General features: G+C 45.0%; 1 protein-coding gene across 7 annotated transcripts in view; it reads right to left on the reverse strand.

The window, feature by feature from the left end:
- The window catches only part of LOC137359169 (nuclear receptor coactivator 7-like), a 141,126-nt gene that overhangs the window by 82,036 nt on the left and 39,758 nt on the right, over window positions 1-19,332 (reverse strand). For 4 of the 7 annotated variants that reach the window (XM_068025251.1, XM_068025261.1, XM_068025243.1 and 1 more), the window contains exon 3: window positions 10,844-10,903. The exons of the other annotated variants lie outside the window; for them this stretch is intronic. In XM_068025251.1, coding sequence (XP_067881352.1) covers window positions 10,844-10,903 — 60 coding nt within the window. The remainder of the gene's footprint in view (window positions 1-10,843; window positions 10,904-19,332) is intronic. 7 annotated transcript variants of the gene reach the window in all.

Raw genomic sequence — 19,332 nt, forward strand, 5'->3', positions numbered from 1 at the left:
TAGAGAGAGCGCGAGAGAGAGAGAGAGCGCGTGAGAGAGAGAGAGAGAGAGAGAGAGAGAGAGCGCGAGAGAGAGAGAGAGAGAGAGCGCGAGAGAGAGAGAGAGAGCGCGAGAGAGAGAGATAGAGAGCGCGAGAGAGAGAGATGAGAGCGCGAGAAGAGAGCGAGAGAGAGAGCGAGAGAGAGAGAGAGAGCGCGAGAGAGAGAGAGAGCGCGAGAGAGAGAGAGAGCGAGAGAGAGAGAGAGAGAGAGCCAGAGAGAGAGAGAGAGAGCGCGAGAGAGAGAGAGAGAGCGCGAGAGAGAGAGAGAGAGCGCGAGAGAGAGAGAGAGAGAGATAGAGAGCGCTGAGAGAGAGAGAGAGAGAGCGAGAGAGAGAGAGAGAGAGCGCGAGAGAGAGAGAAGAGAGCGCGAGAGAGAGAGATGAGAGAGAGAGAGAGAGAGAGAGCGAGAGAGAGAGAGATAGAGAGCGCGAGAGAGAGAGATAGAGAGCGCGAGAGAGAGAGATAGAGAGCGCGAGAGAGAGAGATAGAGAGCGCGTGAGAGAGAGATAGAGAGCGCGAGAGAGAGATAGAGAGCGCGAGAGAGAGAGAGAGAGAGCGCGAGAGAGAGAGAGAGAGCGCGAGAGAGAGAGAGCGCGAGAGAGAGAGAGAGAGCGAGAGAGAGAGAGAGCGGCGAGAGAGAGAGAGAGAGCGCGAGAGAGAGAGAGAGCGCGAGAGAGAGAGAGAGAGCGCGAGAGAGAGAGAGAGAGCGCGAGAGAGAGAGCGCGAGAGAGAGAGAGAGCGAGAGCGAGAGAGAGAGCGAGCGCGAGAGAGAGAGCGCGAGAGAGAGAGAGAGAGCGCGCGAGAGAGTCGAGAGAGAGAGATGCTGCGAGAGAGAGAGAGAGAGAGCGAGGAGAGAGAGAGAGAGAGCGCGAGAGAGAGAGAGCGCGAGAGAGAGAGAGCGAGAGAGCGCGAGCGCGGAAGAGAGAGAGAGATGAGCGCGCGAGAGAGAGAGAGAGACGCGAGAGAGAGAGAGCGCGAGAGAGAGAGAGCGAGCGCGAGCGCGAGCGCGAGAGAGCGAGCGAGAGAGAGAGAGGAGAGAGAGAGAGCGCGAGAGAGAGAGGAGAGAGCGCGAGAGAGAGAGAGAGAGCGCGAGAGAGAGAGAGAGAGCGCGCGAGAGAGAGAGAGAGCGCGCGAGAGAGAGATGAGAGCGCGAGAGAGAGAGAGCGGCTGAGAGAGAGGAGAGAGAGCGCGAGAGAGAGAGAGAGCCCGAAGAGAGAGAGAGAGGCGCGAGAGAGAGAGAGAGCGCGAGAGAGAGAGAGAGAGCGCGAGAGAGAGAGAGAGAGCTGCGAGAGAGAGAGAGAGAGAGGCGAGAGAGAGAGAGAGAGCGCGAGAGAGAGAGAGCGCGAGAGAGAGAGAGCGCGAGAGAGAGAGAGAGAGAGCGCGATGAGAGAGAGAGAGAGCGCGAGAGAGAGAGAGAGAGAGAGCAGCGAGAGAGAGGAGAGAGAGAGAGAGAGCGAGAGAGAGAGCGCGAGAGAGAGAGAGAGAGAGAGCGCGAGAGAGAGAGAGAGAGAGAGAGCGCGAGAGAGAGAGAGAGCGGCGAGAGAGAGAGAGAGAGAGAGCGCGCGAGAGAGAGAGAGAGAGAGAGCGCGAGAGAGAGAGAGAGCGCGCGAGAGAGAGAGAGAGCGCGAGATCGAGAGAGAGAGCGAGAGCGCTGAGAGAGAGAGAGAGCGCGAGAGCGCTAGAGAGAGAGAGCGCGGAGAGAGAGAGAGAGAGAGCGCGAGAGAGAGAGAGCGAGAGAGAGAGCGAGAGAGAGCGCCGAGAGAGAGAGAGAGAGAGTCGCGAGAGAGAGAGAGAGAGAGAGAGAGCGCGAGAGAGAGCGCGAGAGAGAGAGCGCGAGAGAGAGAGAGCGAGAGTCGAGAGAGAGAGAGAGAGCGCTAGAGAGAGAGAGAGAGCGCAGAGAGAGAGAGTGAGAGAGCGGCAAGAGCGCGAGAGAGAGAGAGAGCGCTGAGAGAGAGCGCGAGAGAGAGCGCGAGAGAGAAGCGCGAGATGAGAGCGAGAGAGAGCGCGAGAGAGAGCGCGAGAGAGAGCGCGAGAGAGAGCGCGAGAGAGAGCGCGAGAGAGAGCGCGAGAGAGAGCGCGAGAGAGAGCGCGAGAGCGAGCGAGAGAGCGGAGAGAGCGAGAGGAGGAGAGCGAGCGCGAGAGAGCGCGAGAGAGCGCGAGAGAGCGAGAGAGAGCGAGAGAGCGCGATGAGAGCGCGAGAGAGCGCGAGAGAGCGCGAGAGAGCGAGAGAGAGCGAGAGAGAGCGCGAGAGAGCGAGAGAGAGCGAGAGAGAGCGAGAGAGAGCGAGAGAGAGCGCGAGAGAGCGCGAGAGAGCGCGAGAGAGCGCGAGAGAGCGAGAGAGAGCGAGAGAGAGAGTGAGAGAGAGAGAGAGAGAGAGCGAGAGCGCGAGAGAGCGAGAGCGCGAGAGAGAGCGAGAGTCGAGAGCGAGAGAGAGAGAGAGCGCGAGAGAGAGAGAGCGCGAGAGAGAGAGAGCGCGAGAGAGAGAGCGCGAGAGAGAGAGAGCGCGAGAGGAGAGAGCCGAGAGCGAGAGAGAGAGAGCGCGAGAGAGAGAGAGCGCGATGAGAGAGAGAGAGCGTCTGAGGAGAGAGAGAGCGCAGGAGAGAGAGAGCGCGAGAGAGAGAGAGCCGCGAGAGAGAGAGAGCGCGAGAATGAGAGAGAGAGCGCGAGAGAGAGAGAGCGCTGAGAGAGAGAGAGCGCGAGAGAGAGAGAGAGCGCGAGAGAGAGAGAGCGCTAGAGAGAGAGAGCGCGAGAGAGGGGTTGGCGCACGGGCCAAGTGCGGGGGTGGGAGGGCGCACGGGCCGAGAGGTGGGCTGAGAGAGAGAGAGGGAGAGAGGGGTGTGATATAGTGATCAGTTAATTCCAGGCAGATGCACATCTATCTGGAATACTCCAGATCGCTACAACAAAGTGTGGGTAAACATTAATTACTTATATGTGCAAAAAATGCATATATCTCACTAAATCAGTGCCCAACATAGTGCTGAGGAACTAAGTCAATAAGATAATCTCATTTTAAGCTTCTGCACAAAAATGCACGTCTTGATATTGATTAATAGCAAGATACATTTTTAATACCTTTATCTTTCTGAAATTGTCTCACCAGCCCCCTATGCAAGACAAAAATTGTAATGCACCCCACCACCCCACCCACCCAAAAAGGTTGGACAATCCTGGTGTAGACTGTAGATTTCAAAAGTGCTGCCAGCGAAGCCTTGGAGGCAACAAAAACCATATCAATGTGCAGCTAAGCCATATAATTGAACTGCAGCTGTTGTGGTTGGTTAGGAATTTACTTAATTGAAGTAAATCAGGTATATTGAAAATGTGTACTTGGATCAGTTGTATTTAACCATTGTTGATTATGTAGTCACACCAGATAAACCTAAGCACTGAATTCTAAATGTTCCAAAATGCTTCAAATTCACAAAGTCTGCCAGACTTTATGATCTATGATTTTGAGTCTACAACTTTCATATCCAATTCCTCATTCGATTATGGTTTGTCCAGCAATGTATTAGAAAGGAGAAGCTTCAGTGCATTTCAGAAAGGAAAAAATGGTCTCATCCATAAACAGTTTTTAACTTTTCAAAAGTCTACAAAAAAATGTCTCTCGCTTCTCTAGAGAAGTGAGGAATATACTGTTGCCAATCATCTGCTTTTGGTGCAGACAGTGAACTTTCCCAGCCCCATTCTGCACATGGGCCTGAGACGAGCCAGTTCAGGGTCCATTTAAACGCTCAGAGGCCCATTACCATATTGTTTGCATGTGTGTAGACAAGATAACAACAGAGAGCTTTCTGTTTAGGGCTTGCTCTGTAAACCTGTTAGCCACTCATATGAACTAAACCAGGCCCTCTCCACAGCTTGAGGCCAGAGAATTGGCACATTGCTGCCTTGATGTTCTGAAGCAGAGAAAAGCAGGCCTGGGAAGGCAGCAACACTTGGGAGAAAATATTGTTTTCTTCACAAAGGAAACATAGTGCCCCTCTATATCCCTTATGTGAAGAAAACTTGCAATTTTCACCAAAGTCTTCTCAAAGTACTGCAGCCTTTTCAGGGCCGTTTTTCTCAGCTTCATGGTATTAGTGTAGCATTTTGCTAATTTTCTGGCACAGAGCTGCAAAAAAGGCATCGTTCAGTCCAGCATAATGTGAGAGGTCTGACAAAGGAAGCCCTCTGTCACACACAGTAAACCATTTTCAGAACTGCATTATAGGGAACAGCAAACCTGCCCTGTGCTTGCTCTCACTCATGTACCCAAGCCAAGGTAGAAAGCTGACAGCCCAACCAGAAACTAAAACAAACCAGCAACATGGAGGTGAATGAGTCACCGAGGATTTAATTGGTCCTTGAACCAGCTTTTATCCAGGGCTGTTTGAGTTGCCACCATTGTTGGGGTTGTGTCAGCCTTTTCAAAATTATTAATCAGTTTTTCTGAACATCATAGTCTGGAATATACAATAGTCCAATATATACAATTAAATGTTATTTGAATTATCCAGTATTCAGTTCTGAATCCTGGTGAGGGTGATATTCCTCTGGGGAATGCAGCCAGAGCCAAGCCAAGTCCATGGTACCACAGGTGGCTCAACGGTGCAAGGCAGGGGAAAGGTGACGGGGGCAGTGGTAAGAAGAAAATTGAGAAAAGCAATAGTGAGAGGGGATTCTATAGTTAAGGGGGCAGACAGGCGTTTCTGTGGCTACAGACATGAATTAGGATGGTATGTTGCTTCCCTGGTGCAAGGATCCAGGATGCCACTGACTGGCTGCAGAACACTGAGCGGGGAGGGTGAACAGCCAGAGATCGTGGTCCTTATTGGTACCAATGTCATAGGTAGAAAGAGGAATAGGTCCTGCAGGCAGAGTTTACGGAGCTAGGAAACAGATGAATATGCAGGACCTCAAAGGCAGTAATCTGATTATTCCTGGTGCCACACACCAGTGAATATAGAAATAGGAGGACACAGCATCATTGGAGAGATGGTGTAGGAGGGAAGGCTTTATATTCTTGGAACATTCGGCCCGATTCTGGAGAGGTGAAACCTGAACAGGCCAGACAGGTTGCACCTCAAGAGAGCCACGGTCAATGTCCACGCAGGGTGGCTTGCTAGTGCTGTTGGAGAGGGTTTCAACTAACTTGGCAGATCTAGATGTAGCAGTAGAAAGGTGAAGCAAGATGCACAAAGGATTGGGATGACAGACAGCTTTACACTAAGAACCAGTTAAGGTATTATGTGAGGTCAGACTACATACAAATATAAGATTAATTCAGGTTTACAATGCATGTATGTAAACACACAAAGCATGGTAAATAAGGTTAGTGAGGCTGCAGGCACAGATAGCCACATGGAAATATGATGTCATGGTGATAAGGGACACCTGGCTCAAAAAAGGGCACAAATGCATGCTAAATATTCCTGGATACAAGGCCCCAAACACTCCTTTCAGTGAAGCAGTGATTCACTTGTACTTCCTTCAATTTAGTATTCGCTGCTTACAATGTGGTCTCCTCTACATTGGGGAGACCAAACGCAGATTGGGTGACCACTTTGCGGAACACCTCCACTCAAGTCCGAAAACATGACCCTGAGCTTCCGGTCACTTGCCATTTCAACACCCCCACTTTCTGCTCTCATGCCTGCATCTCTGTCCTGGGATTGCTGCAGTGTTCCAGTGAACATCAACATAAGCTTGAGGAACAGCACCTCATTTACCGATTAGGCACGCTACAGCCTATCAGACTGAACAGTGAGTTCAATAATTTCAGAGCATGCCTGGCCCCTTTTTTATTTTAATTTTATTTTGTTTCATAATGTTTTTTTAACCTACGGTTTTTCATGCTTGTGCATTTGGTTAGTACTGGTCATTATTCTGTCATTAACACTCCCTCTGCACTAATGCTTTGTCTTTCATCACACCATCAGCCAGGAAGAGGAGGGTGGTGGAGGATGAGGACTGGTTGGGCCTCTGTTCAAGGAAGCAGAAAGCCCTCAGCCCATCCTGGTGGGAGATGGAGGTGTAGAGAGATTGAAGGAGGCGGTTAGGCTCTGGAAACTGGAAATTGTCAAAATGACGTAGGGCGTCAGAACAGTCACAGATGTAGGGTGTTGCGACTGGACCAGTGGAGAAAAGATAGAGTCAAGATAGGAAGAAATAAGTTCAGTGGGACAGGAACAGGCTGAAACAATGGCTCTCCCAGGACAGTCCCATTTTTGGATTTTAGGAATGAGGTAGACGGAGGCTGTCCAGGGTTGTGGGACTTTTGAAGTTGGAAGCTGTAGAGGGAAGATCTCCAGAGATGATGAGGTCAGTGACAATCCTGGAGACAGTGGTCTGATGTTCAGTGGTCTGATGTTCAGTGGTGAGGTCACGGTCCGGGGAAGGTAGGAGGAAGTGTGAGAGTTGGCGCTCAGCCTCTGCAAGGTTGAGGTCGGTACGCCACACAACAATAGCACCACCCTTATCAGCAGGTTTAATCACAATGTCGGGGCTGGACCCCAAGTTCGAAGGGAGACAGGGTAGAGTGAGTGAGGGGAACAGAGAAATTGAGACAGCAGATTCTCACTGACAATTCTCAATGAAAAGATCAAGTGCGGGTGAGAAGCCAGAGGGAGGGGTCTAGGTGGAGGGACAATGCTGGAGGCGGAGCGAATGGGGCTGCTGGTCGCTGGGAGGCCAGGACTCCTAGTCAAAGAAGTGAGACCGGAGGCGAGCGCGAAATTCATTGAGGTGGGGGCGTAAGGGGATAAAACTGAGTCTGTTGTTAAGTACAGATCATTCAGAGGCATTACTGCATCTCTGGGGAATGAGATGGGTCAAGTGGATCAATTATCAGAATCAAGAAATACTTAAGCAACAGTGATCATTGTACCATAAAGTTCAAGTTAGCTAAAGGACAAGGAGAAATCTAAAATAAAAATATTTAATTGGAGGAGGGACCATTTCAGTGAGCTGAGAACAGATTTGGCCCAGGTAAACTGGAATCAAACATTGGCAGGCAAAACTATAATCGAACGAGGGACCTATAAAAGGAGGAAATGGTTAGGGTAATATCGAGGTACATTCCCACGAAGGGGCAACCAAAGCCAGAGCTTTGATGACAAAGGGGATAGAGAGTAAGATGAAGCAGAAAAAGGGGGCACATGACATATATCAGATACAAGCGAGAAGCAGGTTGAATATTGAAAGTTCAGAAAGGGAAGTGAAAAGGAAAATAAGAGGGGCAAGAGAGTATGAGGAGAGACTAGCAGCTAACATAAAAGGAAATCCAAAAGTCTTCTATCGGCAAAAGACAGTAAAAGGGTAGTTAGTTGAGGGGTGGGGGTGGTAAGGGACCAAAAGAAGAGACCTACATGTGGAAGCAGAGGGTATGGCTATGGTACGAAACAAGCACTATGCATCTGTGCCTATCAAGGAAGAGGATGCTACCAAAGTCATAGTGAAAGAGGAGGTACTGAATCGGCTGAAAACTGATAAACAGGGGGCATTAGAAAGGCTGACTGCACTTAAAGTTGATAAGTCACCAGGACTGTATGAGATGCATCCGAGGATACTGAGGGAAGTAAGTGTGGAAATTGAAGAGACACTGGCCACGACCTTCCAATCCTCCTTAGACACGGGGGTGGTACCAGAGGACTCGAAAACTGCAAAGGTTACACCCTTGTTTAAAAAAAGGGTATAGGGATAACCCAGCAATTAACAGCCAATTTAACTGCACCAGTGGAAAAGCTTTCAGAAACTCTAATCTGGGACAAAGTTAATAGTCACTTGACCATGTGTGGATTAATTAAGGAAAGCCAGCACGGATTTGTTAAAGGCAAACTGCGTTTAAGAAAGTGCTGGAAATACTCAGCATGTCTGGCAACACCTGTGGAGAGAGGAACAGAGTTAATGTTTCAGGTCGATAAGCTTTTAACTAACTTGATTGAGTCTTTAGATAAGGTAACAGAGATAGGTGATGAGGGTAATGCAGTTGATATGGTGTACATTAGAGGCCTGATCAGGTAAGGAAAAAAGAACCCGACCCAAAACACCGCGGACCCGGACCCGACCCGGCCCGAGTCCCTCCGATTTTGCCCCGAACCCAACCCCACCCCAACTCGACCCGACCATCCGTTTACTTACCTTCGGACTTGGAATCTCCACGAAGCTGCAGCGCACGCGCGATGATGTCATCGTGACGTCACTTGCTCGCTGCGCAGACTCAGTTTTGTCCCGGACTCCCAGCTCAGATAAGTTTTTTTAATTTCAATACTTACCGGCAGAGCACTTACCATGTGTGTCCAGCCCAGCCCGATCCGACCCAACTCGACTTGGACTCGGCCCGACCCAACCGGAGCCCGAACGTTGTCAGGTCCCGTCGGGTTCGGGTCAGGTAGCAGGCCTCTGGTGTACATGGACTTCCAGAAGGCATTTGATAAAATGCCATATAATAGGCTTGTCAGCAAAGTTGAAGCCCATGGAATAGAAAGGAAAGTGGCAGCATGGATGCAAAGTTGACTGAGTGACATGAAACAGTCGTGGTGAGTAGTTGCTTTTTGATCTGGAGGAAGGTACACAGTGGTGTTCCCCAGGGGATGGTCCTAGATCTATATTAATGACTTAGATTTGGGTATACTGGGCACAATTTCACAATTTGCAGAGGACACAAAACTTGGAAGTACAGTAAACTGTGAGGAGGATAGTGATAGATTTCAAGAGGACATAGATAGGGTTCTGGAATGGGCAGACACACGGCAAGTTGTAATTTAACGCAGTGAAGTGTGAAGTGATACATTTTGGTAAGAACAATGAAGAGAAGCAATATAAACTAAAGGATACAATTCTAAAGGGGATGCAGGAACAGAGAGAGCTGGGGTTATATGTACACAAATCGTTCAAGGTAAGTCAGATTGAGGAACTGGTTAAAAAGGCATATGGGATCCTAGGTTTTATAAATAGAGGCATAAAGTACAAAAGCAAGGAAATTTTGATAAACCTTTATCAAATACTGGTTCAGCCTCAGTATTGTGTCAAGTTCTCAGCACCGCACATTAGGAAGGATGTTAAGACTTTAGAGATAATGCAGAATGATACGAGAATGGTTCCAGGGATGAGGGACTTCAGTTACAAGGATAGATTGGAGAAACTGGGGTTGTTCTGATTAGAGAAGGTTAAGACGAGATTTGATAGATGTTTTCAAAATATTGAGGGATCTAGTCAGAGTAGAGAGAGAGAGAAACTGTTCCCATTGGCAGAAAGGTCAAGAACCAGAGAATATAGATTTAAAGTGATTGACAAAAGAACTAAAGGCAACATGAAGAACTTTTTTGTACAGCAAGTGGTTATCATCTGGAATGTATTAACTGAAAGGGTTGTGGAGGCAGATTCAATCGTGGCTTTCAAAAGGAAATTGCATAAGCACCCAAAGGGAAAAAATTTGCAGGGCTACAAGGAGAAGGGCAGGGAGTGGGACTAGCTAGGTGCTCTTGCAGAGAGCTGGCACAGACATACAGGCTGGATGACCTCCTTCTGTGTTATTACTATTCTACGATTCTATTCCTACCCTCCAAAACACCAGGATGCAGGAATAACAAGTCATCGCGACTTGCTGGCAAAGGAGAAACCAGCCCCACCCCCAGACTTCCAGTAAACACAAAGGTTTATGTCACAGCAGAATCTCTCATTTTTACCTAGATGGATCCCTTTTCTTTCGGTCAATGATCTGTACTGACTTTTGTACTATCAAAATTTCCTGAACGATTGGGCAATTGAGTAAGTGATCCATAACTTAATTTGAACAATAAAAAGGTGAGATAACCAAAGAAGTTAATCAAGTGAGAAATTGAAGGCTGCTTAAAATATTGGTTCAGTATAGCTGAATATACTAGTTTTCAGATGGTATCTTGCTCTAAAAAAAAAAGCCAAGCCTTGTAAAGATTTTACTCATAGTAATAGCAATATAATCATACTCAGTAAATATTTCCTTACAAAATTTATAAAGCCACTATGGCTGAATCACTGAACCAACAATTACAAATTATCTAATTGTCGAACAGCATTGGAAAGAGAAAAAAATTGAATTAGCAAACATTTCAAACAGGAAAAAAACAACAGGAAAAAGTAAGTCTACTAAAGCCGATGTATAGACTCCACTGGAATTTACATACTGGTGAATACCACTAAAACTCTCAACTGTGCCTTTCAAGCCCATGTGTGGTAACTATTTTCACATGGATCAGTTAACCAATATGTATTAAATCTACTAACGCTCAGCTTTTTTGTGCCATCCTTTGGTAAGTATCTTTGGCATTTACTATAATAAAAGGTGCCATAGATCAGTAAGTGTAAATTATTATTGGTGTACATCAGGCCTATTTCACTAGTTTCCTTAATTCCAATTGTAAACACCAAGAGGTGAATCCCATAACAGCAGAAATCTTTACAGTTGTGGCTGTCTTAGCCTACTTTGGCTTCTGTGCCTGCTCCGGAACTGATTCAAACTATTTCAGGTGTAAATTCGGGAACAATTAGGCATTGCTGCAAATGAAAATTAGTGCTGAGTTTAAGCATTTCAGCAAATTATTTATTTAAAAATGAAATGGGTGAAGAAATAGAACAAAAACAATTAGCAATAATCACCACTGTTGCATAACTGCATGATGGGCCACGTGCTTGCACAACATAAAGCCAACAGTAACAACTACAGCACAGTTGATACAATTGTGACACAGGTGATTTTACTTAATCCTGGCTCCCTGTCCAGATATTTTACAACACTTCTTTTCCCCAAAGCTTAGCTTTTCCAATTTTCAGCAAACTTACCAGTGCAGATTTAGTGAGAGGCTGCAGAGTGAGACGTATGGGGACGTCACTTGAAGCAGCCTGAAAAGTCAAAAAACAATAAAAATTTAATCTAAAGCTTTTTCATTTGCAAATAGGGTGTACAATATTGGGAATATAGCCTGTTAAAAAAAACCAACCACTGATGATTTGAGAAATGTTCCACTGATGCTTGAAGATACAACAAATGCACATTACTGGCTCAGTAGGGTCTTTATTTTTACATGGAAAGTTTCTGCCATACATCAATAAGATAAAGCCAGATTACTGATGGCAAAAAAAACTCCAACAATGCTTCAAGCACTTGAACAAGGCAAGATATCATGACATTTCATGGGACAGTCCTGCAACTCCCTTTTCCATGCCACATGAAAAGTAGTAAAATGGGCAGAATGACCCTTAAATCATTCAAGAAGTGTTCCAAAATCTAAACATAATCAACTGAAGACATAGCTGAACAATAATCACTTCTTATTCACTTACTTTATTCCCTTTTATGTTTCAGAGCTGCCAGGCAGACAAAGCCTGGGAGCAGAAACTGTGGGCTGGATTTAATTCTGGCAATGGGTCTTGCCACTGGCCTGGAAGGGAGAGAGGGAGGGAACCCACCTTGGCCCTCTGTTGGACCCCTGTTGCTATTTAACAGCAATCAGTCAAGTAACTGTTGACGGGGACGCGTCCTTTTCAGGCATGAGCTCCTGCCTCCAAGAGCTGCCAGCCAATCAGAAGGCCAGCAGCTCTGCAGTACCGGCAGCACCATCAGAAGTGGAGGCCACTGCCGGTACTGCAGAAGGCCCTGCAGTATCGAAGAGAGAAGACTCCAGGAGAGGTAAGTGGGGTTGGGGTCGCCGGTGCCAGTAAGACAGACTCCAGCGATTGAGGTGGGCAGTTCCTCCCAGGGGGGCAGCAATCGCCACTGGGGGGAGCCTTTTGGGAGCCCTGGATTGCTACTGGAGGGACTCCACCCCAACCCAGTTAGGAGGCCATCAGGTTTTATCTGGTGGAGTCTCCCCGCAGCAGCAGGACCCTCTGCTTCCTCCAAAATTGAGGTGGAGGCAGGAAGAGGCCCATAAGTGGCCATTATTGGTTGCCATCCCTTAAGAAGTGCATGTGTGTAGGCAGAATTGGGTTTGACTGCAATACTCCTCAGCGCAATTGAATATCTTATTTAAAAACTCAAACGTCCAATCTCACATATGAAGAGTGGCCACTTGGTAAACTACAAGAAAAGGGTAGATGAAATTCACTGACTGTGTTTTTAATAAGTGAGTGAAAATAGAAAGAAACTTGGTAGAAAGAAAAATTATGGATAGACAAACTCCTGATGTACCGCTTGGACGATTTGTTGGAAGATGCATAGAAAAATATTCTTTGCCAGCTAGTGAGACAAGAGGGGTACAAAATCAAAACATAATCTGATACATCCCATGAGATGCACAGAAAATGAGTATCAAATATCTGGATATGCCTATCCCATGGAGTGCACTGCTGAGGTAGGCCAAGAATAAGCAGGTGTTGCCATTCTAATTGGATTCTTGACTAAGGATCTGGGGACTGAACAAAACAAGTAAGGCTCAGCATCAGCATCTCAATTAATATTAAGATTAGTACAACAAAACCCAATGAAGGGAAGACAGACTGAAGAAAGTGGATACTAATCATGAGGAAATTAAGTGTTAGAGGGATATATATGCTTATGAGATTGTACGTCCGGAAAAGAGGAGAGAAGGCACGGTGAGCAGGATGCAATTTTGGTAGAATGTGAAAAACAATCTGTAAGAGGAGAAAACATTTCAAGAGATTTGAATATGCTGAAGTGTCCAGATCAACACAATTGTATGGTAATACAAACAAACGTGACCTTATTGAAGACACAGAAGCACAATCCGGGTGCTTTTGGAATATGCAGAGTATTAGCTAGGAGCAATGAGGAGCAGTCTATGTGCAGCAAATTAGTGTGCTATAGCAAGGAGAGTGCTTTAGACATTGCATGTGCACTGCATGACAAAGCAGGTACCCTCAGCAGGTGGTGAAATGGATCCCAGCTGGGAAAAGATTATTTGGAAATCCAAAAGGGAGATGATGGGAAAGCCCTCAAATTATTCTGTGAACAGCATTTTGTTTAACAGGGAATTCAGTCACTTCTGCAAATCAAGTGGAAATGCCGAATTATTTTTATTGCAACTGTTTTCCAGTTACAGTATTTAACCACACATTTTCTGGCATTTATCCTGCCATCCTTTTTCTATCAATTTTCATTTCTCCCAAAGGGCAAACTGACTCCTTGCAAAGATACCATTCCAGAAGCAATATGGATGCTCTCTAGCACAAAGTATCCATTCTTCAAGAGTAAGCAGACAGTGAGTATTAGCAGACATGCCTAAATCACAAGGTACAATCCAGCTGAATCTTTACCAAATGTTCACAAAGATGCATTCTAGTAGAGGTCATTAGGTAGTTAATAAGGAGGGAATATCCCAGCACTCCTATAGCCATGCTGAGGATATCAGCTAACTTACCATGGATTGAGAATCAGACTCAAGACCTTCCTGGTCTGTAACCAACCAAGCTAATGACAGAGCCTCAGTATCCAAAATACACTGATAATAGGATGAAGCATTAGAGAGCAGATACAAGGTGCGTAGAAGACTGGGAGAGACAAGCAGCATTGAAATAAAGAGTGTCTCAGAAATACGAGATCAGACAGCAGGGAAATGCAAGGCATAATTAGATCGATTTAGAGTGCAGGTACATAAATGCCAGGAGCATGGTAACTAAGGCTGGTGAGCTACAGACACAAGTAGCCACATGAAATTATGATATAGTGGCAATATTAGATGCCTGGCTTAAACAAGGGGAGGAATTGTGTACTTAAGATCCCTGGCTACAATGTACTCAGACAAGACAGGGAAGGAAATAAAAATGGAGAAACTGTTTCCACTGGCGGGAACATCAGTAACCAAAAGGACACAGATTTAAGATAACTAGCAAAAGTACCAGAGATGGCATAGGAAGCAAAATTGTGCATCAAGTTGTGATGATCTGAACTCACAGCCTAAAAAGATGGTGGAAGTACTTTGCAGTGAAAAAAATGGGGAATGGGACTAATTGGAGAGCTCTTCCTAAGAGCCGGCATGGGCACGATGGGCCGAATGGCAGCCTTCTGTGTTGCATCATTCAATGACTGCACAACATTCCCAAAGAATCTTGCAGATAAACACAAGTAGCTCTGGTAATTAATGTTATGTTCAAGTAAAAGGCAGGATCAATGTTTAGTGGATTTGTGGTTGCACAAAAGATTTGTATTTCCACAACTGGGAGATTGATGCACTTTTTTTTCAGATCCTAGGTTACCATTGAAGAGGCAATGTTACCAATGTTGCAAATCACATGCTGGCAGACCTGGTAATACGGATCAGATTTGGGAGAAGTGCTCTTAATCCAGCCTCAGTGAGTAGATCACTTTTTCCTCCAGCGTGTCATCCCACTTTAAAATTGGCATCTTGCTTCCCCCTATCATAACTGGATGTTGTTGATTTTTGAGATACAATCAAGTGGAGATATAGATAGCTGTGTTGGTAGAGGCAGTGTAACCTACTTGGCACGAGTTTTCCCCTCCCCCTACCCAACCACCCCAATTTGCCACATTCCCAACCTGCAATAAGGCAGCCAGTAAAATGTTGCAAGACCACAATACTTTTTATAATTATCCAATGATGCACATCCATTCTTTCCCAATCTCTTACCCAAAAAGTCAGTTATCCAGACCTATCCAGTATACCAAGAAGGTTGGGGGGAGGAGAGAAAGGCTAGGAAGAATGAACATTATTCTCTGTTTCAAATAGAGTCCCACTATTCCACAGTATATCTGATTTCAATTTGAATTCACACTGCATAGAAGATTTTAAAAACTGGATAATTACACAAGACAAAATAACCAACAGCAGTACAGTACACAACAGGATTATAATGTAAACCTTTATTCCCCAAAACTCCTTTCCCTATTATTGATCAGTATATGCTGTGGAAATTATTTCAACATTAAGTGCAAATGTCGCAACAAAAGTTCCAGATTTACAAGAATTGCTCTGCTGCAAATTTAAGTCTACAAAGGAGTACTTTTATGGAGCTTTTAAATCACAAATTAAACCTTAAATTTGAACATTTGATTATTTTCTTAAATAACAGTGTGTTTCAGGGTTAATCAGTAAGGGTATACAATGTATATTATCCTAGTTAAAACGCCATTTAAAAAAAAATCTGCAACAAAGCACTGTTTTTAACCCAAGGCACCAGCAACACAACTCCCACGTTAACTTTCGATATAGGATTTGCCCAAAGCTTAAATTTAGTGATTGCAATCCACAAAATGGGAGTGAATGGATAAAATTAAATCATTTTACACAATCAAGAATAAAGTATGTGATATTTATAACAATGAAAAGTCAAAGAAAATAAGACAACCTGCAGATTGAAGAAATGTGAAAACAAACACACAATAGGTGCAGTCTTTGACCTGAAGAAGACGAAAAGATAAGAGAAAAATTTCAGCCACAACTATTAACTTTAACATCAAGTGCAAACAACGGGAATAGTGGCATTTCAATAATGGCATTTCATATAACTTCATGTAGACTACATGATTACGGACAGATTAAGATAATAAAGTCAACTGAAAGCACAATTCAAAAAAGGCATCAGATCAGTCTGATTGTATAAAAAAAACGAATTTTGTAAAAGATTTTCATGCATTAGCATAAATTTGCCTATATAATTTAACAAAACTGAGCATTAGTGGCATTAATACCAATTTAGAATTCAGGCCCAAAACATTTAAAAGGATTGCCTACATTTTCATCTTCTGTATTAGACTAGAAGTTTCCTTGATAGTTCAATAAGTAAGTTTTAAAATACTTTCCATTCATTTTAAAAACATCACACTGTAGAATTGTTTTAAAAAACAAATAAAAAACTCCACTGATAAGGCTAGTTCAGTTTAAGATACTGCACTTCTAATTGTTGAATTAAAACAGTCTCAAACTACCCAGTGTCAGAGAAATCTAAAACATTGAAAATATTACTAGACACAGCAAATGCACAAGGGCCAGCAGACCAGTTCCTCTACGCAGGTTCTTAACTTTTTAGGACAGATCAGGGTTTGCTTAAGACAGGTTTAAGATTAATTCGGAGTAATAGTGATCACAATTCCGTAAGCTTTAAAATACTCATGGACAAAGACGAGAGTGGTCCTAAAGGAAGAGTGCTAAATTGGGGGAAGGCCAACTATACCAAAATTCGGCAGGAGCTGGGAAATGTAGATTGGGAGCAGCTGTTTGAAGGTAAATCCACATGTGATATGTGGGAGGCTTTTAAAGAGAGGTTGATTAGCGTGCAGGAGAGACATGTTCCTGTGAAAATGAGGGATAGAAATGGCAAGATTAGGGAACCATGGATGACAGGTGAAATTGTGAGACTAGCTAAGAGGAAAAAGGAAGCATACATAAGGTCTAGGCGGCTGATGAAAGACGAAGCTTTGAAAGAATATCGGGAATGTAGGACCAATCTGAAACGAGGAATTAAGAGGGCTAAAAGGGGTCATGAAATATCTTTAGCAAACAGGGTTAAGGAAAATCCCAAAGCCTTTTATTCATATAAAAGGAGCAAGAGGGTAACTAGAGAAAGGATTGGCCCACTAAAGGACAAAGGCGGAATGTTATGCTTGGACTCAGAGAAAATGGGTGAGATTCTAAACGAGTACTTTGCATCGGTATTCACCGAGGAGAGGGACATGACGGATGTTGAGGTTAGGAACAGATGTTTGATTACTCTAGGTCAAGTCGGCAGAAGGAGGGAGGAAGTGTTGGGTATTCTAAAGGGCATTAAGGTGGACAAGTCCCCAGGTCCGGATGGGATCTATCCCAGGTTACTGAGGGAAGCGAGAGAGGAAATAGCTGGGGCCTTAACAGATATCTTTGCAGCATCCTTAAACACGGGTGAGGTCCCAGAGGACTGGAGAATTGCTAATGTTGTCCCCTTGTTTAAGAAGGGTAGCAGGGATAATCCAGGTAATTATAGACCGGTGAGCCTGACGTCAGTGGTAGGGAAGCTGCTGGAGAAGATACTGAGGGATAGGATCTATTCCCATTTGGAAGAAAATGGGCTCATCAGTGATAGGCAACATGGTTTTGTGCAGGGAAGGTCATGTCTTACCAACTTAATAGAATTCTTTGAGGAAGTGACAAAGTTGATTGATGACGGAAGGGCTGTCGATGTCATATACATGGACTTCAGTAAGGCGTTTGATAAGGTTCCCCATGGCAGGCTGATGGAGAAAGTGAAGGCGCTTGGGGTCCAAGGTGTACTAGCTAGATGGATAAAGAACTGGCTGGGCAACAGGAGACAGAGAGTAGCAGTAGAAGGGAGTTTCTCAAAATGGAGACGTGTGACCAGTGGTGTTCCACAGGGATCCGTACTGGGACCACTGTTGTTTGTGATATACATAAATGATTTGGAGGAAAGTATAGGTGGACTGATTAGCAAATTTGCAGACGACACTAAGATTGGTGGAGTAGCAGATAGTGAAGGGGACTGTCAGAGAATACAGCAGAATATAGATAGATTGGAGAGTTGGGCAGAGAAATGGCAGATGGAGTTCAATCAGGGCAAATGCGAGGTGATGCATTTTGGAAGATCCAATTCAAGAGTGAACTATACAGTAAATGGAAAAGTCCTGGGGAAAATTGATGTCCAGAGAGATTTGGGTGTTCAGGTCCACTGTTCCCTGAAGGTGGCAACGCAGGTAAATAGAGTGGTCAAGAAGGCATACGGCATGCTTTCCTTCATCGGACGGGGCATTGAGTACAAGAGTTGGCAGGTCATGTTACAGTTGTATAGGACTTTGGTTCGGCCACATTTGGAATACTGCGTACAGTTCTGGTCGCCACATTATCAAAAGGATGTGGATGCTTTGGAAAGGGTGCAGAGGAGGTTCACCAGGATGTTGCCTGGTATGGAGGGCGCTAGCTATGAAGAGAGGTTGAGTAGATTAGGATTATTTTCATTAGAAAGACGGAGGTTGAGGGGGGACCTGATTGAGGTGTACAAAATCATGAGAGGTATAGACAGGGTGGATAGCAAGAAGCTTTTTCCCAGAGTGGGGGTTTCAATTACTAGAGGACACGAGTTCAAAGTGAAAGGGGAAAAGTTTAGGGGGATATGCGTGGAAAGTTCTTTACGCAGAGGGTGGTGGGCACCTGGAACGCATTGCCAGCGGAGGTGGTAGATGCGGGCACGATGGAGTCTTTTAAGATGTATCTAGACAGATACATGAATGGGCAGGAAGAAAAGAGATACAGAAGCTTAGAAAATAGGCGACATGTTTAGAGAGAGGATCTGGATCGGCGCAGGCTTGGAGGGCCGAAGGGCCTGTTCCTGTGCTGTAATTATCTTTGTTCTTTGTTCTAATCCAACCACCAAATGAATACTGCTGTCAAGTTCAAGTAAAAAGCCAAGATAGTCTCTTACACATACCAAATGTCATAGCTCATTCACCTGTATAATTCACTGCTTAGCATCAGCCTGAACATGCAACTTTATTCAGAATAGTCGGTAGTGATTGGAAGTTTGCCAAGTCCCAAGATAACTACAACTGCCATTTATATAGTGCCTTTAGCAAGTAAAACGTCCCAAGGTGCTTCACAGGAGTTCGAGCAAACAAAATTTGACGCTGAGCCACAGAAAGAAATATTAGGACAGGTGACCAATGTTTGGTCAAAAAGGTAGGTTTTAAGGAGAGTATTAAAGGAAGAAAAAGAGGCAGGGAGGTTTAGAAAGGGAATTCCAGAGCTTAAGGCCTTGGCAGCTGAATGGTGCAGCAATTAAAGTGATGTTCAAGGGGCCAGAATTGGAGGAGCGCAGATATCTTGAAGGGCTGTAGGGCTCAAGGAATTTACAGAAAGGGGGGTGAGGGGTGGTCTGGTGAGGCCATGGAGGGATCTGAAAGCAAGGATGAGGATTTTAAAATCAAAGCATTGCTTAACCTGGACTATTTGAACGAGGGTAATTTAGCATGGTTGGGATTAAGTATAGTTTCAAGAGCTATACTCCAAGAAGACCTGTAATCTTACAATTTAAACAAATGAAACTGCAGAAATATTTGAAATGTCCCAAAAAGCAAGATAATTGCCTGAAATCTCTGCATACAAACACAGCTTCGCCCTCTACTTTTAACTACATTCTACACAGGACAGTATGAAATCATTGACTTACAAAAAAAATTACATTAAGAATCTGAAAGTAAAAAGTGTATTAAAATTACAAAACATTGTTTTGCTCAAGGTGACACACATTATGGGCTGAATTTTATGAGGCAGCCGGCATCGAGGATCATGGCTGGGGGGCCCAGAAAATTCTTCCGGAAGAGGCCCGCAACAACCTCAGACGCTGAGAAGGCCCCATCGCATTTTACTGGT

This window comes from Heterodontus francisci, chromosome 3 (assembly GCF_036365525.1).
Source record: "Heterodontus francisci isolate sHetFra1 chromosome 3, sHetFra1.hap1, whole genome shotgun sequence".
NCBI classification, from domain to species: domain Eukaryota; kingdom Metazoa; phylum Chordata; class Chondrichthyes; order Heterodontiformes; family Heterodontidae; genus Heterodontus; species Heterodontus francisci.